Genomic DNA, 24,382 nt, shown 5'->3' on the forward strand with positions numbered 1-24,382 from the left:
GAAAACTTATTTAAATATACTCCATTGTTACCAGTAAGCATAATATTATCATAATATTAATATGAAATGGTTAGTAGCCCTTAGATTTAACTTAACTTGCTCTTTGCAGAAGATTAATTAGAGCTGATAAAAAATCAGAAATCCATACTGTACCTTCCATGCAAGTTGCTTAGTGTCATAAAAACCTCCTAAATCTAAAAACTGTCTGATTGTTTCAAGTGGTGGCTGGGCACCATACTCCTCTGGTATTGGCATATTCAGATCATCAATAAACATTATCACCTGTGAATAAATATAACCACATTAGAAACCATATCTGAGTTTTGTTAAACTTAGCTTTACTTATTATTACAGAGTATTAACATGAAGTGACTGTTTTAGGCACATAATTATGAACCATCTACATTGTCTGTTTGTTTTTTTATCTAAAACACACATTAATTAGTGTACTTGCACAAATGACCTAGTATATGTCATTATATGAGCAGCTCAGATGTAAACTGCAAGGTACAGGAAGCTGTTATATCTCATCCAAATGGAAACAATGAGAACGCTTTAATATTAAGAAACATAGAAAGCATAAGAATGATCATACTGTGTCAGATCAATGGTCCATCTAGCACAGTATCCTGTCTTTTGACACTGGACAGTGCCAGATGTTTCAGAAGGAATGAACAGAAAAGGGCAATTTATCAAGTGATCTATCCCAGTCCCAGCTTCTGTCAGAGGTTTAGGGGCACCCAAAGCATGGGATTTCATCCCAGATGATCTGCCTAATAGCCATTGATGGACCTGTCACCCATGAATTTATCTAAATCTTTTAACTCAGTTTTACTTTTGACCTTCACAACATCCCCTGGCAATGAGTTCCACAGGTTGACTTTGTGTTGTGTGAAGTACTTCCTTACATTTGTTATAAACCTGCTGCCTATTGATTTAAATGGGCGACCCTTGGTTCTTGTGTTATGTGACAAGGTAAATAAGACTTTCTTATTCACTTTCTCTACACCATTCATGATTTTATAGACCTCTATCATATCTCCCTTCAGTCATCTCTTTTCTAAGATGAACAGTTCCAGTCTTTTTAATCTCGCCTCATATGGAAGTTGTTCCATATCCCTAATCATTTTTGTTGACCTTCTATGTCCCTGCTCCAACTCTAATATATCTTTTTTGAGATGGGGTGACCAGAACTGCACGCAGTGTTCAAGGTGTGGGTGTACCATGAATTTATATAGTGGCATTATGATATTTTCTGTCTTATTATCTATTCCTTTCCTAATGGTTCCTAACATTCTGTTAGCTTTTTTTGACATTGAACAGATGTTTTCAGAGAACTATCCACAATGACTCCAGGATATCTTCCTTGAGTGGTAACAACTAATTAAGACCCCATAATTGTGTATGTATAGTTGAGATTCTGTTTTCCAATGTGCATTACTTTGCACTTATCAACATTGAATTTCATCTGCCATTTTGTAACTCCCTTTGTAACTCTTTGCAGTCAGCTCTGGACTTAACTATCTTGAGTAATTTTGTCTTGTCTGCAAACTTTGCCACCTTACTGTTTACCCCTTTTTCCAGGTCACTTCAGAATATGTTGAACAGCAGTTGTCCCAGTCTATACCCTTGGGAGACCTCATTATTTACCTCTCCACTGTAAAAACTGACCATTTATTCCTACCCTTTGTTTCCTATCTTTTAACCAGTTATTGATCCATGAGAGGACCTTCCCTCTTATCCCATAACTTCTTATTTTGCTTAAGAGCCTTTGGTGAAAGACCCTGTCAAAGGCTTTCTGAAAGTCCAAGTATATTATATCTGCTGGATCACTCTTTTCCACATGTTTGTTGACCCCCTCCAAGAATTCTAATATATTGGTGAGGCATGATTTCCCTTTATAAAAGCTGTGTTGACTCTTCCCCAACACATTGTGTTCATCTGTGTGTCTGATAATTCTGTCCTTTACTATAGTTTCGACCAATTTGCCTGGGACTGAAGTTGGGTTTACGGGCCTGTAATTGCTAGACGCGCCTCTGGAGCCTTTAAAAAAAAAAGTGCTACATTAGTTATCCATTAGTCATCTGGTACAGAGGGTGATTTAAGTGATAGGTTACATACCACAGTTAGTTGTTCTGCAATTTCATATGTGACTTCCTTCAGAACTCTTGAATACCATGTGGTCATGGTGACTTATTGCTGTTTGATTTATTAATTTGTTCCAAAACTTCCTCTACTGACACCCCAATCTGGGACAGTTCCTCAGATTTGTCACCTAAAAAGAATGGCTTGGGTATGGGAATCTCTTCATATTCTTTGTAGTGAAAACCAATACAAAGAATTAATTTAGATTCTCCACAACAGCCTGGTCTCTGAGTTCTCCTTTAGCACCTCAATTGTCCAGTAGCTCCATGACAGGCTTTGGCAGGCTTCCTGCTCCTGATTCATTTAAATAAAATTGCTGTTGTTTTTTGTGTCTTTTGCTAGTTGTTTTTCAAATTCTTTTTTGGCCTGCCTAACTATACTTTTATACTTGACTTGCCAGAGTTTATGCTCCTTTCTATTTTCCTCAGTAAGATTTAACTTCCAATTTCTTTTTGTCTCTAACTGCCTCTTTTACTCTGTTGTTTAGCCCTGGTGACATTTTTCGGTCTTCTACTTCTTTTTTTTTTTTTTTAAATCTGGGGTTTAAAGCCTCTATTATGTTTTTTTTTTAAATTTCCATGAATCTTGCAGGCATTTCACTCTTGTAACTGTTCCTTTTAATTTCAATTTAACTAGCCGCCTGTGGAGTTCCCCTTTTTTGAAGTTAAATGCTATTTGTGCTGGTTTCTTTGATATCCCTCCCAAAGATGTTAAATTTAGTTACATTATGGTGGCTATTACCTAGTGGTTTAGCTATATTCACCTCTTGGACCAATCCTGTGCTCCACTTAGGCCTAAGTCAAGAACTGCCTCTTCCCTTCTCAGTTCCAGGCCTAGCTGTTTCAATAAATAGTCATATTGAGTGAGATCATCCCTTCCCACAATAAAACCTGCAGGAAGCAGGTCTGGGAAAGGAAGTCACTCCTTCTTCCACAACTGCACAGGGCCAGGCAAATTACATTTGACTTTACAAACAATGAGAGGTTTCACAGCTATGGAAGAACATGTGAGGAGGAGAAAATACAACATACTATGTATTTTGTTAGTTCCTATTTGGATTTTTAAAATAGTTATTGTAATGTATTAGATTTGTGGATGGTGTCCAGAGGGGAGGCCAGGGTGATGGCCAGCAATGGAAACAGCAACAGCTCATTGTGAAAGATTCATTGGCATAGTCAGCTAATTGAGTAGGCTGGCTAGCTGGCTGAAACATCTTGGAAGCTTTGTATTTATTTTTGTAGCTACTATAACATTCATAAATTAATGGGATTGAATAAATAAGGTTACCAATACATTACTTATTAAGAATACCTTATCTCCGAATTCCTGCCATTACATATGAAATACTACACTAGTAATTGAAAAGAAGCACAACAGTAACAGATAAAAACAATAATCCAAACAGCCTAATACACACATTAGAGAGACAAGGGGATGAGGTAATGTCTTTTATTGGACTAACTTCTATTAGTGAGAGAGACCAACATGGCTACAACAGTATTTAACAGGAGTTAGACAGACACACTTTTGAAATAAATCAAATAGTTCTGTCAATCTTTTTAGTGTTTATTTTAAGCTCTGTCGGCATTTTTAAGCATTGGTAGAGTAGAACACTGTTTTACCTGTTTGGATTTTGGTGCACCAAGAGTATCTTTACTTTTTAGTATTAATTTCTGACGAACCCTTGCCTGTATTTGGGCAGCACTGGTGTGGGCACCACACTGTATTGTGGAAACTATAACACCCTTGATTCTTTCAGATGATGGAGCAATGTCACCAGTTTCACTTGCAGAATATGGCCCCTTCGTTGATTTCAAATCTGTGTCATATACAAAATTAAGGGTCAGAATGATATCTGATCAACAGTGGATCTACTCTCCTCACCATTCTAAGATGCTATTAATATTGCATACTGTTATTACAGCAAATATTTTCTTTTCATATCACTACCAAAAATATAAGTCAAGTCAAAGTGCATATTGTCTTCATATTAGTGTGGTATTTTAAGCATTGCCAGCATTTTTAAGCATGATAGAGTGGAACACTGTTTGGATTTTGGTACAATTCAAATGTGCTTCTACAATTTAACAGTAATTTTATAGTTTTGAATTCAAAGCATCTCTTTGCCTGTGTATCTTAAAAAAAGCATATTTAAAACATAACTTAAAAATGTTTTCTTCTCCTGAAAGAGATAAAGGAAGTTTACTGATAAGCTACTGTGTAAAATATATAAATTATTTATTCAAAAACTGATTTTCCAAATGTAGAGATTACATTAAAAAAGTTTTTAAAAATTCTTAACTGTGGAAGAAGACCAACAAACCAGCTAATTCTCCACCAGAATTACTCATGACTGTGGTTCCCAAACTTCAGCAACCCGAGGACCTCCATTTTGATTTAAAATGTTTCGGGGACCCCCAAGCCCTCCCACTCAGCCACAGGCCACACCCCTACTCCACCCGTTCCCCCAAAGCCCCACCCCACCTCTTCCCACTTCCCACTCACTTCATTCCCCCCTCCCTCTGTCACTCACTCTCCCCCACCCTCACTCACTTTCACCAGGCTGGGGCATAGGGTGACCAGGTGTCCGGTTTTCAACCTAGCCATTAAAGGTCAGTTTGGCAGTGCTGACTGGAGCCGTCAGAGTCCCTTTTCGACCAGGTGTTCCGATTGAAAACCATTAAAGGTCAGGTCGGCAGTGCTGTGGCGCTAAGACAGGCTAGTCCCTACCTTTCCTAGCACTGCACTGCACCCCAGAAGTGGCCAGCAGGTCTGGCTCCTAGGTGCGGGGGGCATGGGCCTCCACGCGCTGCCCTTGCCCTGAGCACTGGCTCCACACTCCCATTGGCCAGTTTCCAGCCAATGGGAGCTGGAGGGGCAGTTCCTACAGGCGAGAGCAGTGCACGGAGCCTCTTATCCCCCCGCCGAGGGAGGGGGAATGTAGTGAGTGGGGCCAGACCCTTGGGGAAGGAGCAGGGCAGGGGTGGGGAGGTGGGGCTAGGGTGTTCAGTTTTGTGCTATTAGAAAGCTGGTAACCCTAGTGGGGTAGGATTGCAGAAGGAGATGCTGGCTCTGAGAGGAAGTTTGGGTACAAGAGGGGGTTCAGGGTATGGGCTCTCCAAAGGAGTTTGGGTCAATGGGAGCTGCGCAGTCGGTGCTCAGGGCAGGGACAGCACGCGGAGATCCCTTGCCTCCCCCACTCCGAGGGGCTGCAGGGATGTGCTGGACACCTCTGGAAATGGCGCGGAGCCAGGGCAGATAGAGAGCCTGCCTTAGCCCTGCTGCACCACCAGACTTCTAGCACCTAAAATTTCCCGGTTTGGCTTCAGTAGCCTCTGGGAGATAGAGCTGTTCCCCAGCATGCAGGCACTGGGAGGGTGGGGGAGGAGTTGATCAGCGGGGCCGACGGACCCCTTGGAGTACCGTCGTGGACTCCAGTTTGAGAAACGCTGACTGATGACGTATTTTCAGTTGTATATGAAGAATGAAAAGCTGTGAATAGCAACTCTACTGAATTGTGACAGAGAACACTGAAACTGGATATCCATTCTAGCCTGTATGCACCTCGTTTCAGATAGCAGCCATGCACATTTCTGGAATTAGAACTTGACAACCTCAAAGAAATTGCAAAACAGGTAGCAGTTTTAATAGAAGAGACATTCCAGAACCCTAGAGGAAATGTGCTGCAACATTACTTAAAGCTGAGGGACATTAGTGACTTTGCCAAATGCTGCATTTGGTGGTGCATACTTTTAAGGTGATGGTATTTTACATCCTCAGAACTCCATAGCCACAGTGTCTCTAACCTTCCATTTCAGGTAAGGTTTTTGGGAAAGTTGTAGTGAAGCACCTCCTATGTCATCTGGAATTCTCAGATTTATTTGATCTGTAATAATAATCCTTGCGTCCAGAGAACATTATGGAAAATGATACAATCTTGCTGGCTGATAATTTCCTTCTAGCAATGGACAACAGTCATACACATTTTTTTAGATCTTTCAGTAGCATTTGATACTGTTAGCCGTGAGGTTTTATTGACTTGTCTGTGAATCATGCTGGGATGGATGAAATTACACGTAAGTGGTTCCATTCTTTTTTGTTCCCGCACAGTGGTCCAAGAACATGTTGTTGGGCAACTGCCTAGTTAACTGCAGGGCTTTCTAATGCATGGCTACTCAGGATTATTTTCTGTCATCCCTTCTGTTCAACATTTATGTGAAGTCATAGGAGGAGATAGTGAAGAAGTTTACACCTTAGTGCAATCAGTATGGAGATGACATGCAGCTTGACATCTCCAAAAAAAAAAAAAGGAAAAAAAAGGCAACCGGTGCACTACATGAACTTTGGAAGTTACACCTAGTGCAGCAGTGCTTAGGAGAGTATGGCACAAGAAAAATACCACACAAACTGTCCGAACACTGCACTAAGTTCTTGTTCACTTCTAGGTGCAATTTAAGATGTATAATTCCCTACAAGATTTATTTCTTAGCTATCTCCCTGTGCTCTGTCAAGACACCTGAGATCAACCAGCATGCTCTCACTGTGATTCCCCATATATATTTGAGTATCTAAGGGACTAGAGCAGGGGTGAGCAAACTTTTTGGCCCAAGGGCCACATCTGGGTGGGGAAATTGAATGCAGGGCTATGAATGTAGGACTGGGGCAGGGGGTTAGCGTGCAGGGTGTGAGAAGGGGTGTGGTGTGCAGGAAGGGGCTCAGGGCAAGGGGTTCGGGTGCAGGAGGAGTGTGGGGTGTACGACAGGGCTCAGGGCAGGGGTTAAGGTGCAAGAGGGGGCTCAGGGCAAGGGGATGGGGTGCAGGAGGAGTGCGGTAGGAGGGGTGTGGCGGGGGCTCAGGGCAGGGGGTTGGGGTGCAGGAGGAGTTCTCAGGGAAGGGATTCGGGGTGCGGGCTCCGGGCTGGCGCCACTTACCTTGAGCGGCTCCGGGGTGGCAGCAGCACACAGCAGGGCTAAGGCAGGCTCCCTGTCTGCCCTGGCCCCGCATCGTCCCCAGAAGCGACCAATGGAAGCTTCAGGGGAGGTACCCGCAGATGAGGGCAGTGTGTGGAGCCCTCTGCCCCCCCCAGGGGCCACAGGGACATGGTGCTGGCCGCTTCTGTGGGCGACGCGGGGCCAGGGCACACAGGGTGCCTGCCTTAGCCCCGCAGCGCCACGGGGTTGGCAATCCCACGTAGTTTGCCCACCTCTGGACTAGAGGCAGGAATCTCAGTGCTAGATTTTACTTCCTCTGTTAGTACTAAAGAAAGTAAGCTCATTGACTTTCAGCTCAGATGGTGCATGGCTGATCTATTTAACCTGGCTTTTGCGTGAATGAGTGATTGTGGTCTTTATTTCATCCCTGCGGGTGAATCTACTATAGCAGTGGTTCCCAAACTTGTTCCGCCGCTTGTGCAGGGAAAGCCCCTGGCGGGCCAGGCCGGTTTGTTTACCTGCAGTGTCCGCAGGTTCGGCCAATCGCAGCTCCCAGTGGCCGTGGTTCGCCACTCCAGGCCAATGGGAGCTGCGGGAAGCGGCGGCCAGCACGTCCCTCGGCCTGCGCCGCTTCCCGCAGCTCCCATTGGCCTGGAGCAGCGAACCGCAGCCACTGGGAGCTAGGGTGATCATATGTCCCGATTTGATAGGGACAGTCCCTATTTTTGGGTCTTTTTCTTATATAGGCTCCTATTACCCCCCACCCCCTCCCGATTTTTCACATTTGCTGTCTGGTCACCTTACTGGGAACCGCGATTGGCTGAACCTGCGGATGCGGCAGATAAACAAACCAGCCCGGCCCACCAGGGGCTTTCCCTGCACAAGCGGCGGAACAAGTTCGGGATCCACTGTACTACTGCATACTTAGATAAATTTTAAATAAATACATTTTTGTGCTGTATATTTCTTGGAAATTTTATATAAGTGATCAGAAATATCTTTATAGATGCACTTAGATGCAAAATCCAAAAAAGACTTTGCTGAAGTCTACTTGCATTTTTCAAACAGATTTTCACACCCATAAAATGTAACAACCACACACATAGTTTACAAGCTTTGTCCCTCCAATCAAATTGAAATAAAATAGTGATGAAAAGCTTGGTTTATTTTGGTGTCACTCATGTAGAAGCTTATCATGGTTTGATTTCTTGAGCTAATTTTGATGCCTGTATTCTCAGTTCTGCTACCTATGTCACATAAATATTCAAATGTTTATATTTATAATAAAAGTACAGTACTAGGATAGAGCTTGCTACGAATTAATATAATTTTACAGTCAATTTTAGTTGTGAAGGCCAGATTATCAGACAGACTTCAGCTCAACCTCTTTTTCTGCAGGTACAGTTTGCACCCACAGTTCAAATGGTTAGACAATTAACTGCCCCCAACATTTTGCTCCAAAGTTTAATTAGAGATGCAAAATTATTCCAATAAAATTGGTCCTAAAACCTTTTAAAAATGAATGTCATCACATACCCAAGTCTCCAGTTGCGGGCCACACTCTCTTCTGAGCATCTTGGGGCATATCAAATGTTAGGTAACTGGAATTCTTTAACATGCTGATCAGGAAGACATGAGTAGGAAAAACACAATTGATTTTTGTAACTTAAGTGCCATGAAGAAATAATACAGAGTAATGAAATAAAACTTTTTTCTTCAGGATGAGAATTTATATATTGTTATTCAAAGTGCCATTGTGAGAACTATATCAACATTTTTCAGGTACTTCTCCTTTTGGTATTGAAAATAGTTTGCTCTCAGTGAAGACTATTATTACTTTTTAAAAAAAGTTTAATTTAAATTTTAACACGTTTTTCAATCTGGCCACATACAAAAATCTGGAAAATTTCTCATTACATGAAAAACAGGGTTTTTTAAAAATGTAAACTAATGGAATTTCACAAAACTCAAACAAATTCATCTTTGAGCTAAGAACAAGCATAAGTTATTTTGGCTAAAATATTACTTTTTTCCAGAAAGTGAAAGCACTTGAAAATGGGGGTTTAAAATAAAAATGCTGCCTCAACAGCACTATAAGTATAGTATAACTTACCACAATGCTATAATTAATGTCTATTATTTATTCATTATCAATCCTAAGGAAAGTTTGACTATTACTTCCTATGATATTAAATACTGATGGAAAATGTAAAACTGGAAAGCCATCTACAACCTTGCTTTTTTAATTTCATTATGTAAGACGACATCTCCTAAAATTGTTCTGGATTTTACAAAGAATCCCCCTTGTTTCTGAAGTCTTTCAAGCATATTTTGAATCATGGCAGTCTTCCCAATACCAGAGTCGCCTAAAAAAAACCCAAAGACACAGAGAATGGAGACACTTAAGCTCAAATTTTCATTAATAGGCATGGCAAAACTGTGTGCCAAAACATGAATTCATAATCTGCACACTATTACTGCTATTGCACATGTTAAATCACTGCTTGTTTTATACCTTGCAGTATTTTCTTAAATATACAAACGAGAAAAAATGATAAGAATATTATGTTTTAGAAAATGCTGCCACAGGGGAGCTGCGATGTTCAAGTTGGAATGTTTTCATTCTGTGCATGAGAGTACTCCTACCCAAGCTATGTCTGTTTTCAGCTCTCTCTTAATGGACAACTTAAGACCTGAAAGTCAAAGATTACATTCAAGTGTAGCTTTAGATTATATACTATCCCTACACATGGGGAAAAAGGAGCTGGGAAAGCAACAGTAGATACTGCAGATTCAGGAGTGAGTTTAGGGCTCATCCTCACAGTTTTTCTGGAAGTCAATTCATCAAAAGCTGTTTGAACGTTCTATTCATGGTTGCTATTCATCCACCATTTTGCTAAATGCTTTTTGTTGAGAACGGCTTAAATCCCATCATCTTTCTGTGGGACAGATTCTGTCACCATCACTGACATTGAGTAATACCTTTTGTGAGTAGTTCCACTAATTCTAACAGGGTATTTTGTGGAGTAAGGTACTACTCGACATGAGTAAGTGCGACAGAATCGGATACTGGAAGATTCGGATACCATCAGTCCTTTATTATGCATATGCTATATATTAGGTGTCAACTTATACTATTTTCAGCTTTTCCTATGTGGAGAAGGGGTTAATAAAGTATTAAATAAAACTTATCAAACAAAGCAAACTAGGCTAAAGGGAGTAAATGGATAGGAATTCCTATGTCTCTATTTTGTTTAAAATCTATTTGGATGTGAATAATTTATTTAACAGACTACAGTATTTTCTTTGTTTTAAGAAGTTAAGAGTTTGTTACCTGTGATAAGTACTGGATGTTTATTCATTAAAAGAAGACTTGTTAGAAAAGAATAGCAAATTGTTTCCATATTGGGTATAAGCTTTAGAGTATCTCTTCTTCCAGGGTTCACATCTTTATTACTCCCAGATCTCAGGGAATCAGAAAATGATGTAGTCTCTGAATAAAAAAATAGATTGTTTACTTTTAATTTCTGATTTTTTAATCTTTGTATTGATTAAGGAAAGGACAGTTACCTGTTCCGTAACTGGCGTTCTTCGAGATGTGTTGCTCCTGTCTATTCCACAGTAGGTGTGCGTGCTCGCCATGTTCACCGGTGCCAGAAGCTTTTCCCTTAGCAGTACCCGTAGGAGGGGAGCACCGCTGAGACCCCTGGAGTGGCGCCTCTATATTGCGCTATAAGGGGAGCTGCGCACTCCCCCCACCCTCAGTTTCTTCTTGCCAGACAACTCCGACAGAGGGGAAGGACAGTGGGATGTGGAATAGACAGAAACAACACATCTTGAAGAATGCCAGTTACGAAACAGGTAACTGTCCTTTCTTATTCGAGTGATTGCGCCTGTGTATTCCACAGTAGGTGACTCCAAGCTATATCTGATGGAGGTGGGTAGGAGTTTAAAGGTTAGCAGGATGGAGTACCACCCTACCAAACCTGGCATCATCCCGTGCTTGGGAGACGATCGAATAGTGCGAGGAAAAAGTGTGGACAGAGGACCACGTGACAACCCTACATATGTTCTGGATAGAGATGTGGGCTACATAGGCGGCCGACGAGGCCTGCGCTCTCGTAGAATGCGCCTTTACGATAGGTGGCAGGGGAACCCCTGCCAAGTCATAACACGTGCATCTGCACGAGGTGATCCAGCGGGAAAGGCGCTGGGTGGAGACTGGTTGCCCTCTCATATGCTCGGCTGACGCAACGAACAGTTGCAAGGATTTCCTGAATGGCCTGGTTCGGTCCAGGTAAAAGGCCAGCACCCTACGTACATCTAGCGTGTGTAGGCGGCATTCCTCGTTGGAGGAATGGGGCTTAGGACAGAGTACCAGTAAGAAAATGTCCTGATCTATATGGAAGGCGGAGACCACCTTGGGGAGAAACGCAGGGTGTGGGCGAAGCTGGACTTTATCCCTATGGAAGACCGTATATGGGGGTTCCGAGGTCAAGGCCCTAAGCTCTGAGATCCGATGGGCTGAGGTGATAGCCACCAAGAATGCCACTTTCCAGGACAGATGGGACCAGGAACATGTGGCCAAGGGCTCAAAGGGAGGACCCGTGAGGCGGGATAGCACTAGGTTCAGATCCCATTGCAGGACCGGGGCCCTGGCATAAGGAAATGTACAGTCTTGTCCCTTTAAAAAGCGGGAGGTCATTTCATGGGGAAAAAAACAAGTGACCCTGCACCGGAGGGTGAAAGGCTGAAATGGCCGCTAAATGTACCCTGACGGAGGCCGGAGCTAGACCTTGGGTCCTAAGGGACAGGAGGTAATCTAGAATAAGTTGGAGGGATGTGGATGACGCGGAGGCGCCCCGCTCCCCTGCCCACCTAGAAAACCTAAACCATTTGGCAAGATAGATCCGTTGTGTAGACGGCTTTCTGCTCTCCAGCAGAATTTGTCTGACATCCTCCAACCACCTTCCCTCCTCCTTGTTTAACCATGGAGCAACCACGCTATCAAGTGAAGCGCGGCCAGGTTGGGATGGAGAAGGCATCCCCTCTCCTGGGAGAGGAGATCCGCGTGGAGCGGCAGCCTCCACGGGGGGGCCGCTACAGTTGCAGAAGGGTCCCGTACCAATGCTGGCGGGCCCAATCCGGGGCTATGAGGATAACTCTCGACCTGTCTGCCTTTACTTTCTGCAGGACCTTGCCTATCAGTGGAAACGGTGGAAAGGCATAGAACAGTTGGCCTGACCACCGGAGGAGGAATGCGTCCGAGATCGCCCCCCTTTCTGCCCCTGCCCTGGAGCAGAACTGGGGACAGCGCTGGTTCTGGCAGTAGCAAAGAGGTCGACCCAGGAGCTCCCCACACTCAGAAGAGGTGACCTCCCAGTGGAGTGATCACTCGTATTGATGGGAAAATGTCCTGCTGAGGTGATGGGCTCGCACATTGCGTGCGCCAGGTAGGTGAAAGGACCGTAGGGAGATATTGAGGGCTATGCAAAACTCCCATAGGTCCGGGGCTTCCCGGCACAGGGCCAAGGAACGTATGCCCCCCTGCCTGTTGATGTAATACATCACGGTCGTGTTGTCCGTGAGGGCTCTGACCGCCTTCCAGCGAAGGTGCAAACTGAACGCTATGCACACCAGGCATACTGCCCTGAGTTCCCTGACCTTTATGTGCAGAGACAATTCCAAGATCGACCATCTGCCTTGGGTTTGAATGTTCCCTATATGGGCTCCCCAGCCCAGGTCCAAGGCATCCGACACCAGGTCTAGAGAGGGAGGGAGTTCCTGGAAGGGGATCCCATTTAGCATATTGCTCGGGAGAGACCACCATTGCAGAGCGGCCAAAACGTTGGGTGGCATCGTGACCACCTTGTCCAGGCTGTCCCGGGACTGGGAATACTGGAAGGCCAACCAGAGTTGGAGGGGCCTCATTCTGAGTCTGGCATGTCGCACCACGGATGTGCATGCTGCCATGTGACCTAGGATTTGAAGGCACACCCTTGCCTTCGTCACGGGGAAGGCCGTCGTCACGGGGAAGGCCGTGACCGAGACTATGAGACTTTTGAGTGTTTCGAACCTGTCCCAGGGAAGAGAGGCTGTGCCCTCTAGGTAGTCTAGCAGAGCCCCTATGACGTGTATGCGCTGAACCGATACTAATGTGGACTTGGCCTTGTTCACCACTAGGCCCAGACCTGTGCATGTGGACAGCAGGAATTGCATCTGGGCCTGTACCTGGGACCGGGAGTTGCCCTTGAAGAGCCAATCGTCCAGGTAAGGGAAAATTTGCAGCCCATTCCTCTGGAGGTGGGCTGCCACCACTGCCATGCATTTGGTAAAAACCCTGGGGGCCATGGAAAGACCAAAAGGGAGGACCGCAAACTGGTAATGGTCCCACCCTACCAGGAAGCGGAGGAAGCGCCTGTGACCCTTGAAAATATGGATGTGGAAATACGCATCCTGGAGGTCCAGGGACGCAAACCAATCCCCCGGGTCCAAGGAGGGGATGATGGAGGTCAGGGATACCATGTGGAACTTGTAATGGACCATAAATCTGTTGAGCTTCCGCAGGTCCAGAGCCCGCTTTTCGTCTTTGGGATCAGGAAATACCGGGAGTAAAACCCCTTGCCCTGAAATTCTACCAGTACCCTCTCCACCGCGCCCAGGTCGAAGAGCCGTGCCATCTCTTGGTTTAGAAGGGGGGCATGTTCCGGGTCCCCGAGGTCCTCCCGGGGCGGGGGCTGGTGGAGGGGGGGGTGAGGCAAACTGCAACATGTAGCCCCTGGAAATCGTGCTGAGGACTCACTGGTCCGACATTATACAGGACCACTGCACTCGGAATGCAGATAAACGGTTGCAGAACACAAACTTTATTAACTGGGGGGCGTCCGTGGCAACAGGCCCGGTGGCCCCCCACAAAGAGTCAAAACCGCCTCTTCCCCTGCCTCTTGCCCTTCGAGGGGCCTGGTTGCGGGGCCGAGCGGGACTGACGCTGAGACCTGCGTCTCTGCTCCCTCGGTTGCTTAGGAGGGAGTTCATATCTGCCCCTAGCGGGAGGAGCGGAGGTCTGCGGCCTAGGTTTGTCCTTCGCTGGCGGAACGTATAGGCCCAGAGTTTGCAGGGTGGTACGGGAGTCTTTCATCCCATGCAGGCGAACATCGGTTTGGTCCGCAAACAACGCTTTTCCATCAAAGGGAAGGTCCTGCATCAGAGACTGGGAATCTGCAGACAGACCAGACAGGAGAAGCCATGACGCCCATCGCATGGATATGGCCGAGGCCATAGAACGGGCTGCCGTGTCGGCCGTATCCGAGGCAGCCTGGAGGGCTGCTTTCACCGCTGCTGCTCCTTCTTCAACCAGAGCCTTGAACTCCTTTTTGTCCCTCTCTGGGAGAAGAGGCTTGAACTTCGGTAGAGACCCCCACAAATTAAAATCATAGCGGCTCAACAGGGCTTGGTGGTTGGCCACTCTAAGTTGAAAGCTCATGGAAGAATAAACCTTCCTGCCAAAAGAATCAAGTCTCCTGGTGTCTTTGTCCTTGGGGGTGGGTGCAGGCTGACCATGGCGTTCCCGATGGTTGACTGACTCCACCACCAAAGAGCTGGGTGCCAGGTGGGAGTACAGGTACTCATGTCCCTTAGCTGAACAAAGTACTTTCTCTCCGCTTTCTTGGAGATGGGCACCAAGGAAGCTGGGGTCTGCCACAGGGCAGTCAATATGTTGGCTACCCCTTGGTGGAGAGGTAGGGCCACACGGCCTGGTGCCGAGGAGGACAGCACATTGAAAAGGGTGTTCGACGGCTCCTCCATCTCCTCAGCCTGGAGTTGGAGATTCGAGGCTACCCTTTTGAGGAGCTCCTGATGAGCTTTAAAGTCCTCTTGTATAATAGATGGAGGGGTCATTATGGTCTCCTCCAGTGCCGGTGAGGGGGGCTGGTCCGGCTCCCAGGGCGTTGGGAGGTGCCAGTGGTTTGACTCCCAAGACCGAGTCCGGGCCCAGTGCCGCTGGTTCAGTGTCCATCGACTTTTGACTCTGTCGAGGCGGACACAGAATGGGCCTGGAACACTCCGGCTACTGAGTGGGGTCTCGCCTGGGCAGACAATTGCGTCCACGGTCTCCACTGACACCATTGGCCCTGCCACGGGCCCCTTGCCACTGATCGGCTTGGGTGCCGAGCGGTGCAGGCTGCTGTTGGGGGCCGGTGCGGCTCGGGGCCGGGCGCCGAGGCTGCCGTTGACCGCACGGTGCCGTAGGAGCGGCGGGAGTGTCTACGGTCATGCCGGTGCCGAGCCCAAGATCTGGACCTCGACGATGACGAGGAGCGGTACTCAACCGAAGTGCTGCTCTCATAGTCATCCCGGCGATTGTAGCTACGACTCTTCGATGCCGGTAACACTCGAGGGGAGTTCCGACCATAGTGTCTGGCGGAGCGGGCACTCGAGCCCGAGCGTCTATAACGATGGCGTCGGGATCTGCTCCTGTAGCGCCGATTGAAGGAGCGTCGACACCGCTTGTCTCGGTGCCTGTGCTCCCAGTGGGGAGTGGAGGACCGTCGAGACTCCCGTGCGAGCGAGTCAGCCAGTCTGAGTGGGGTGGAGGGCTGATGTGAGCTATGTGAGGACCTCGTCGAACAGGGCAGCGCACAGTCCTCGGAGCGCAGGCTATTTCTTGCCGGGGAGGGCTGGTATGCTCCCAACAGCGGCTTCCCTCGAGCGACGCACCTGGCACCGGAAGGGAGAGGATGTCACGTGCGGCCTGTGCAGCCTCTGGCATTGACGGTATTCTCACCGCGGGAGTGGCATGCGCGGATGGGACTGGGCTACTCCGCTCAGCACGAGTCGGAGGTCTGGGTCCCGAGGGGGATCGTGGGCTGCCCAACTCGGGTTCGGCCTCACCCCTGTCCTTTTGTCGGCGCTGCTGAGTCTTCCCTTGCTTCTTAGCGGGTGAGCGGTGCCAGCTGGTGGAGGGTGCCTCGCTCCGCACCGAGGACACGGTACCCGGTGCCAAGTCCGATTGGCGCACCTGTGCCGGGGCCAACACGGATTCCATTAGCAGGGCCCGGAGCCGGATCTCTCTCTCATGTTTAGTGCGAGGCTTGAATGACCTACAGATTTTACAGAGATCGATTATATGAGTCTCGCCCAAGCAGCAAAGACACTGAGTGTGCGGGTCACTTCTTGGCACAGAACTGGGACAAGAGTCACACGACTTGAAGTCCTTGGTTTGGAACATGAGGAGGAGAAGGGCACAGGCGCAGACCAAAGGACTCTGCTAGTGAACAATCTTCAGGTCTCAGGCATGTGAAGCGCATGCACACCTTGAGTGAATACATACAGGGACCATAACTTGAAGGAAAATGTTGTTGTCTGTCTCAGCACAGACATTAAGAAATGGATGATTACAAAAAACTGAACTATCCTCTCATCCATGCAGGTGGTGTCTCCAAGTCAAATTTGAGGTATGCTCGATGAACACCCAGGGGACAGTTTACACCATCACTAACAATACTGTATTTGTTCTGAGAATAAACAGTGGTGTGAATCTTTCATTTTTGTAAGCACTGTATTTAAAGAGAAAAAAGATCCTCCCAGAGATAATAAAGTAGACATACAGTACTAAAGATTTTCACTGAGGAATCTTACCTTGTTGAATTAGAAACTGAGTGGTAGGAACTAAGTCTGTCCATGGTGCAAAGTCACCTGTTTGTAAATCCACAAAATACTCAAAGATAACCCTGTCTCCAGCTGGGAACTGAATGCCTGTGAAGTTGTAAACAGATATTGAAGCAGAGAGACAAATCCTTAGCTGGTGCACATTAGAATTTGATGTCAGAGAGTTATGACAATTTACACCAGCTGAGGATCTGCCCAGAAAATTTAGAGATTTCATATTGTTCAACTGCCTCTAAGTGTGGTGATGTAAAGCTAAACAACTGAACAGTAGTCAATATAGCTTATTTCTCAAAGAAATGAAATATGTGTACATATATTTCTAGATTTTTAAAAAACTTTAATCATCTTTCCTTCTTACCACTCATTGCAAGGTCAAAAATACATTTTGATTATCTCTCAGGGTATGCCACACTGAAAAAAATCCCATGGTAGCGAGTCTCAGAGCCTTGTCTACTGTCTTGGGCTCATGCTATGGGACTAGAATAGCAGTGTAGACATGCTTGTTCAGGCTGAAGCCTGAGCTCTGAAATCTGTCAAGGGAGGTGGATCTCAGAGCCTGGGCTTCAGCCCAAGTGGGAATGTCTACACTGCTATTTTTAGCCCCATAGTGCAAGTCTTGCAAACCAAAGGCACCAGACTGGGGCACTGATGGTATGTTTACACTCTAATTACATACCCGTGGCTGGCCCATGCCAGCTGATTCATGCTCACAGGGCTCAGGCCAAGGGGCTATTTAGTTCTGGTGTAGACATTCGGGCTCGGGCTGGATCCCAGGCTCTAGGACCCTGTGAGGTGGCATGGTTCCAGAGCCTGGGCTGCAGCCTGAGCCCAAATGTCTACACCACCATTAAACAGTCCCTTAGCACAATCCCAAGCCAGCTAGCACAGGCCAGCCATGGGGGTCTAATTGCAGTGTATATGTATTTAACTGACTAGCAACTCTGGAACTACATGTATTTTCTGCTGCTTTGTGAACAGTTTTTCAGCAATCAGCCAAAGTGGAAATCATGACTGGCCTAGCTTGACAACTTCACCTTTCCCAATCACAGTATTATTAATGACTCTGACTTTGTCTGAATATGATAATTACACAAATTATTTTGGGGAGAAAATCTGGGACTTTGAAAACAGAGATAATTATTCAGCTAGTTTGATCTTCTTTAGTTTTTTAGTACTAAACATTTTAGAAAGTGTACAAAACCATATATATAATATGTGGCTTTTAAGTCCAAACATGAAATTTTTTTATTTATAAGATTTGGTTCTAAAAGATGAAAACCTTCAAACTAATTATAATAGAAACACCATAAAATTAATGAATGGTATGTAGTATACTACATATAGCAAAACTTACCAATAGGTGATTCTCCTTCAAATATATCACGAACAAAGTTACTGAAACCACGTGTTACAGTTATAAGAGACTCATCTTTGGTATTTATGCCAATCAGAGACTCTTCCTCATAATCAGTCTCTCGTCTTAAAACTCCTCCAACTGCCCAAGTAAATGCAAAGACATAGAGTTTCTCTAACAATGATGGCAATTTATCAGGATACTTTTCCAAAAACCATTTCTGATCTTCCCTGGAATCAATGAGAAAGAAGTAAGTTCAGTAATATTATAACAGGCTATTACTATTGTAGTCAACTGCTTCATTGCAAGTAATTAATTTATATGTTATAAATTGTTAATATGCACCAAGTAGGTTTATAAACATAAGGACTGGTAGGGTGGCATTTTCAAAAGACATGCATGGTTACTAATACCCAAGTGGCATGCAACATATTACATACTTGTTGAGTACCAGACGGTAAATAATTTTGTAGTACTGCTGCCAAGGGTTCTCAAAAAGCCCCAGTAAGGCATGATATGTTAAAAGTATTACTCCACTTTTTCTAATACACTGTGAGGTGCTGTTTCAGTGTGAGACTGTGGTCTAACATAATTCCAAGATACGGTAGTTTGGCTGGTGGTCATGAATGGGTTGAGGGACACAGAACACGATCATACGTTGTGAACTAAATAATTATTCTGGAGGAATGCACAAGAGACCGTCCTTATTGGGGCTCAGGTATAAAGTTCAGATCGTTCTCTAAATTCTTGAATGAAAGAAAACTGTAAACAATCATCTAGTTAGTTTCATCCAACATCTCAGTTTGCGCAGCCAGGCAGATATCACGAGTATACACACACTTTGAGGTTGTAGTTTGGAAAAGATTTGACATGCAGACATTAAACAAAGTTAGGGCCAACATAGAACCTCGTGGTAGCCTGTTCTTTAAGATGCAAGGAAAACTAATGTTATTTGCCAACTCCTAATTATCCAATTTGAAGTAATGCACTGTTTATCAAGGGGTTTGTCTTTTCTTGAAAGAATAATGGCTCATTGTTAACAAATCTAAATCCATTGTCTGACCTTTTCTTTTCTACTGAGGCCTTTGCAATTAGTGCTTTGGCTTCAACTGTCAGTTGAGAGCTGAGATACTGGGTCTGGGACACTTTTGAAGTACCTGCAACAGAGTCCTGACGTTCAACACCTAAAAAAAAAGTCAGAAGACATCATTTGACATATGTATGAAATAAGTTTATAAGATTACACAAACTACAGTTGTACTAATTTTAATTTGCTAGGCAATCAACTTTGAAACTTCTCATTTGCATTACAAATTTTATGGAATGTCAAAAGGCAACTGCTTTGAAGATGTTGGATTGACATTGGAACTATGTTTTACCAAATAATTTGTTATGACTTGATCATAATTTACTCTAGAAAATAATTCAAATGACTGACTGCAGTGAAAGGTCCTTTTTTGCTTCTACCAACATAGGAATAGAAAAAAAATGTTCTACCTAATTGATGTACACATAAAACATAAACAACATTCTACACATATGAAATCTTTCAGCTTTCTATTCTTCCTCTGTACCTATAAATCTGAATGCACTGCTAGGTTACTAGTAACTCCTACAGAATATGGTGCCCTTTGTGGAAAGGACAGATAAGATGGAGAATCAGAAGACATGGAGAATGGGTGACAAGAAGCTCATCTACTTAACTACTTCTGCTCTTAGGAAGCACTACAACCAGTAACTGTGGAGCTGGTTGTTCCTCTGTAGGAAAGCAGGTGGTTAAGACATTGGGGGATGACTGAGCTCATAAGGCAGAATCAAGAATGCTAGGCATGAGTTATTCTGAAGATTGACAATATACTGTGCAGAGTCAGGTCATTAGGAAATCAGAGATGGTAGTTGAACTTTATCCATTTTAATGTTAGTGGTGTTAGTTAACAAGAATAGCATTAAGTAGTATCAGATTTTTCTTTACCATACAATTGGTTGTATAATTGTAATTATTTTTTTCTCAGACTGATAGGAGTTCATTTGGATTAACAAGGACTGAAGACAAATAAAGTTGAATCATAGCATACATAGGTTTCTTTATGAGTAAAATTCACTTAGGAGAGTAAGGGCCAAAAATAGCCCCCAATGTAGCATAACTGCAATGGAACTACAGAGAGGACACTGGGGGACTCCACACTCCCTGCATGCACTAAAGCATGGGGCTCTGTGCCAGCTCCACATACAGACTTGCCATGTGAGGCAAGATGGTGAATTCACTATCACTTGGAACATTTAAAATGAAAACAGATATATTTTAAATATATGCTTTATTTCAGCTTCTGGGAGAAATTCTATGACCTGTAGGTGCAGGGGCTCAGGATGTATGGTCAGAGGGTCTGTTCTGGCCTTGAAATCTGTAAGGTTATGAGTCAACCTGTTCATTCCCTTCTTTCATGGGCTATGGGGAGAACAGGATTGCCTGCACTGCCCTTAATGTGCTCATAATACTTACAGTTCTGCATTAAAATAATCTGCTGAAATTCCCCCCACCCCCAGTGCACAATTGATATATTCTGTGCCCACTTTCTTCTGAGTCATCAGAGATTGGCCACAGCAGAAGACAGGGCACTGGATGAGGTGGAGCAGTGTTCTGAAATGGTACAGTTAATTCTCTTTCTAAATGCCTTTCTGGTGTGTCTTCATCAAATGCTTAGGCGCATACTGATCACCAGATATGGGATTGGGAAGGAATTTTCTCCAAGGTCAGATTGGCAAGGGCCTTGAGTTTCTTCTACCTTCCTCTGTAGCACGTGGCATGGTTTGCCTGCTGGGATTATCTTGGCATATCTCACCTAATCATTTCCCTGCCACTGCAGGCACCTCAGGCATTGGTGGCACCTTGGTCTTTGACTGTGGTACACAACAGTTTATCTAGACCAAAGTAGACCAAATAGATGGGTGTCTCAGTGAAATATGGTGGCCTGTGACATACAGAAGGTCTGACTATATTATCTGATGATTCCTTCTGGCCTTAAACTCTATAAAACTATGAAACTATGAAATATACTAATATTATGCTCTGTATTTCCTAGGGACTATAATATCCAACGTACTGTATGTTGCAACGAACTTGTATTATTTACCAATTACATATCTGTTAGAATTTTATTAAATGATTGAAATAATATAAAAACCTAATCTCTGGTTTCCAAAAAGATAATAAAAGAACAACAAAAAAGTCTACATCGTTTCAAATACAACATATGTTTTCATATATATTAATCTAAATAGAATTTTTAAAGTATTTATATTTTAACTCTTCACCCAAACCAAACTAAAAAAGAACAATGTGAAATATTTACAGCTTATTAGAAATAAGTATGGAAAGAAAATACTTTATAATAGAGGCAAGTGTAAATAGGGTCCCAATTCTGTCATCTGTACTCATTCTGAATAATACTTCACTAAATAAATAGTTGCACTGATTTCTGTGTAATTATTTCAAGAATAATATACTTTTCAACATGAGCAAAGGTGGTAGAATCAGGCCTTAAGTGACAAAATTAAGGATGCTTACTTACTGTTACTACTGGAGGGTCTTCGAGATGTGTGGTCCCTATCTGTATTCCACACATGGGTTTTCATGCACACTATGCACCTGAATTCAGAGATTTTAGTAAGCAGTGTCAGGTGGTCTGCACATGCACAGTTGTTCTTATGCTCTGAACCAGGAGTACAAAGGGCGGTGCAGACCAACACCTCTCCAGTTCCTCTTCTGCTGCAAATCTAACTATGATCTGCAGCAGGGGTGACGGAAGGCAAGTAGTGGAATACAGACAGGTACCACATATCTCAAAGAACCTCCCGTAGTAACAAGTAAGTAATCTCCATTTCTTCTTCAAGTGATGGTCCCTATGTGAATTCCACATGTGGGAAATTAGGAAGCAGTGGTTAAACAGGAGGTGGATAAGAAGATGCAGATGTAATGACTGTAATACTGCTGTCCCTACAGTTATATCAGAAGTAGAAGACTCCATGTAGCGAGGCGGTGGGATACCCCACAGCCCCGCAGAGGGACGAGCCTCCCCTAGCACCAACATGGGCGGAGCCAGTAGGTCCTGTGCCCGCCCCCCAGAGGTCACGGCGCAGGACAGGAAGTAGAAAAGCCCCGCTGCAGAGCTCACTTGAAAGCAAGCCGCCGGAGAGGCCAGATGCCTGTGGCCTAGCTCCGGGTTGGGAAACGCCGGCAGGCTGCGGCCGACCCGAGGACTGGCTGGGCCAGCCAAGCCTACCCCTCGCCAGCTACCCTGAGGAGCAGATGAGCCTACCCCTCGCCAGCTACCCGGAGGAACCGATGGTGCTGGAAACCACCGAGGACACCGGCCAAACCCAGGTACCTTATGAGGGGGAGTCCGGAAGTAGCCTGGGGGGCAGCCGACCCTGACCTGGCCGCAGCAGGGCCAGAACCAATGTCAGTGTGTTGCGGTCAGGCTCCCCACTGACACAGAAGCGAGTCTTCTGCCGCTGTTAGGGCCCCGGGCAGGGACGCAGTGGAGCAGGTGGGCCTGCATCCCCCCTGTCACCCCACTCACGGATGGCAGTCCCCCTCTCGCACCAGACACTCAGAAACCTGAGCTCCTGACTGTTTGTTTGCTGCCCTGCCCTGCCCTAGGGCCTGGGCTCATACTGAACTATTGGCTCAGCCCCTGCCTAAGGGTCCGAGCGCCTGACTGGTTGTTTACTGGCCAGCCCTGACCCAGGGCTTGGGCCCATAGCGAGCTATTGCGAGGCGGTGGGATACCTCACAGCCCCGCGGAGGGATGAGCCTCGGCCGAGCCCTTCTACACTCCACCAAAGCGTAATGTCTTGTAAAGATGTGTAAGGAGCTCCAGATAGCTGCAATACCTATTTCCAGTAATGGCAAGTCTTGCAGAGATGCCACAGAGATTGCTTGCATTCTGGTGGAATGGCCCCTCACCTCCTCTGCGGAGGAAATAAGAGCTAATTGGTAACAAACAATGTTGCAACCCAAGATCCATTTAGAGTCTCTCTGACCTCTTGAGTTCTCTGCTATGGCAATAAAAAAGCTAGGTGTCTTTTTAGTTGCTTTTGTTCTCTGTAGATAAAAGGTTAGTGCTCATCAGACGTCTAGAGAGTGAAGCCTCCTTGCCTCATCAGAGGCACATGGTTCTGGAAAAAAATATTGGTAAATGGATGGTTTGACTCATTTGAAACTCTGAAATTATTTTAGGGATGAATTTCGGGTGTAGGTGAAGAGAGAGCATCTCTTTATGAAAGGCAATCTATGGTGGATTTGCCATGAGTGCTCCCAGCTTGGTCACCTTCTGGCAACTTTTATCGAGAGATGGGACATAGAGCATGTGGCTAAAGATTCGAAAGGAGGTTTGATGAGAATCGAAAGAATGAAGTTGTGGTCCTTCACCACTGGTGGAAAGGATCTAATAAGTCCCTTCAAGAATCTAGTCATCTCAGGATGAATGAAGATAGTGTGTTCCTTGGTAGGAGAATGAAAAGCACTGATTACTGACAGATGAACCTGTGGGGAACTGACAGAGACACCCAATGTCTTACAGGTGAACAGATATTTTAGAATAGCAGAGTTCTCACTGGACTCTAGAGATAATTGGTGTGGTGACCAAGAGGAGAAACACTTCCACTTGGCTGAATAGCATCTCGTGGTAGAATTCTTCCTGCTTTGGTTGAGGATGGATTGAACCACCCTAGAACATAAGTGCTCTACCTCCGATGCCCATCCAAATACCAGGTCTTGAGTTGTTGTGGCCCTGGGTTGGGATATATGACGGTGCCACTGTGTTGCATTAGCAGATCTGGAAATGGTTGGATGTTGATGGGCAGGCGGGTTGAAATCCTCAGGTGGTCTGAGAACCAGAACTGCCTCAGCTAGCTGGATGTGACGAGGATGACCCAAGCCCTGTCACAATGGATTTTCCAGAGGACTTGTAATACTAATGGCTTGGGAGAACAGGCATAACTGAGGTGGTCTGTCCAGAGTAACAGAAGGGAGCCCCCATTGAGAATGGAATTGTGAATCTAGCCCATTCATGGTCTGAGGAAAAATGTCTCCTGAGACCGTCTGCTAGGGAGTTCTGCATATTTGGAGGCATACTGCTGAAACAGTTATGTGATTTCAGATACAACAGTTCAACAGGTTGACTGTCTCTATATGCAGAGGGAGATATCTTGTTCCCCTATTTGTTGACATAGAAGACTGTCATCATGTTGCCAATATTATCTGGATATGTCAGGACTGAAT

At 45.2% G+C, this 24,382-nt stretch overlaps 1 protein-coding gene across 1 annotated transcript in view; it reads right to left on the minus strand.

The window, feature by feature from the left end:
- DNAH14 (dynein axonemal heavy chain 14) overlaps positions 1-24,382 on the minus strand; it is a 530,612-nt gene that overhangs the window by 200,941 nt on the left and 305,289 nt on the right. The window contains 11 exon segments of the mRNA XM_065589985.1: positions 154-282; positions 3,768-3,964; positions 8,613-8,695; positions 9,310-9,442; positions 10,411-10,569; positions 11,058-11,496; positions 13,080-13,663; positions 14,202-14,294; positions 16,716-16,832; positions 18,100-18,329; positions 19,163-19,283. Of these exon segments, the coding sequence (XP_065446057.1) occupies positions 154-282; positions 3,768-3,964; positions 8,613-8,695; positions 9,310-9,442; positions 10,411-10,569; positions 11,058-11,496; positions 13,080-13,663; positions 14,202-14,294; positions 16,716-16,832; positions 18,100-18,329; positions 19,163-19,283 (2,285 nt within the window).

Source organism: Chrysemys picta, chromosome 3 (assembly GCF_011386835.1).
Source record: "Chrysemys picta bellii isolate R12L10 chromosome 3, ASM1138683v2, whole genome shotgun sequence".
In the NCBI taxonomy this organism is placed as follows: Eukaryota; Metazoa; Chordata; order Testudines; family Emydidae; genus Chrysemys; species Chrysemys picta.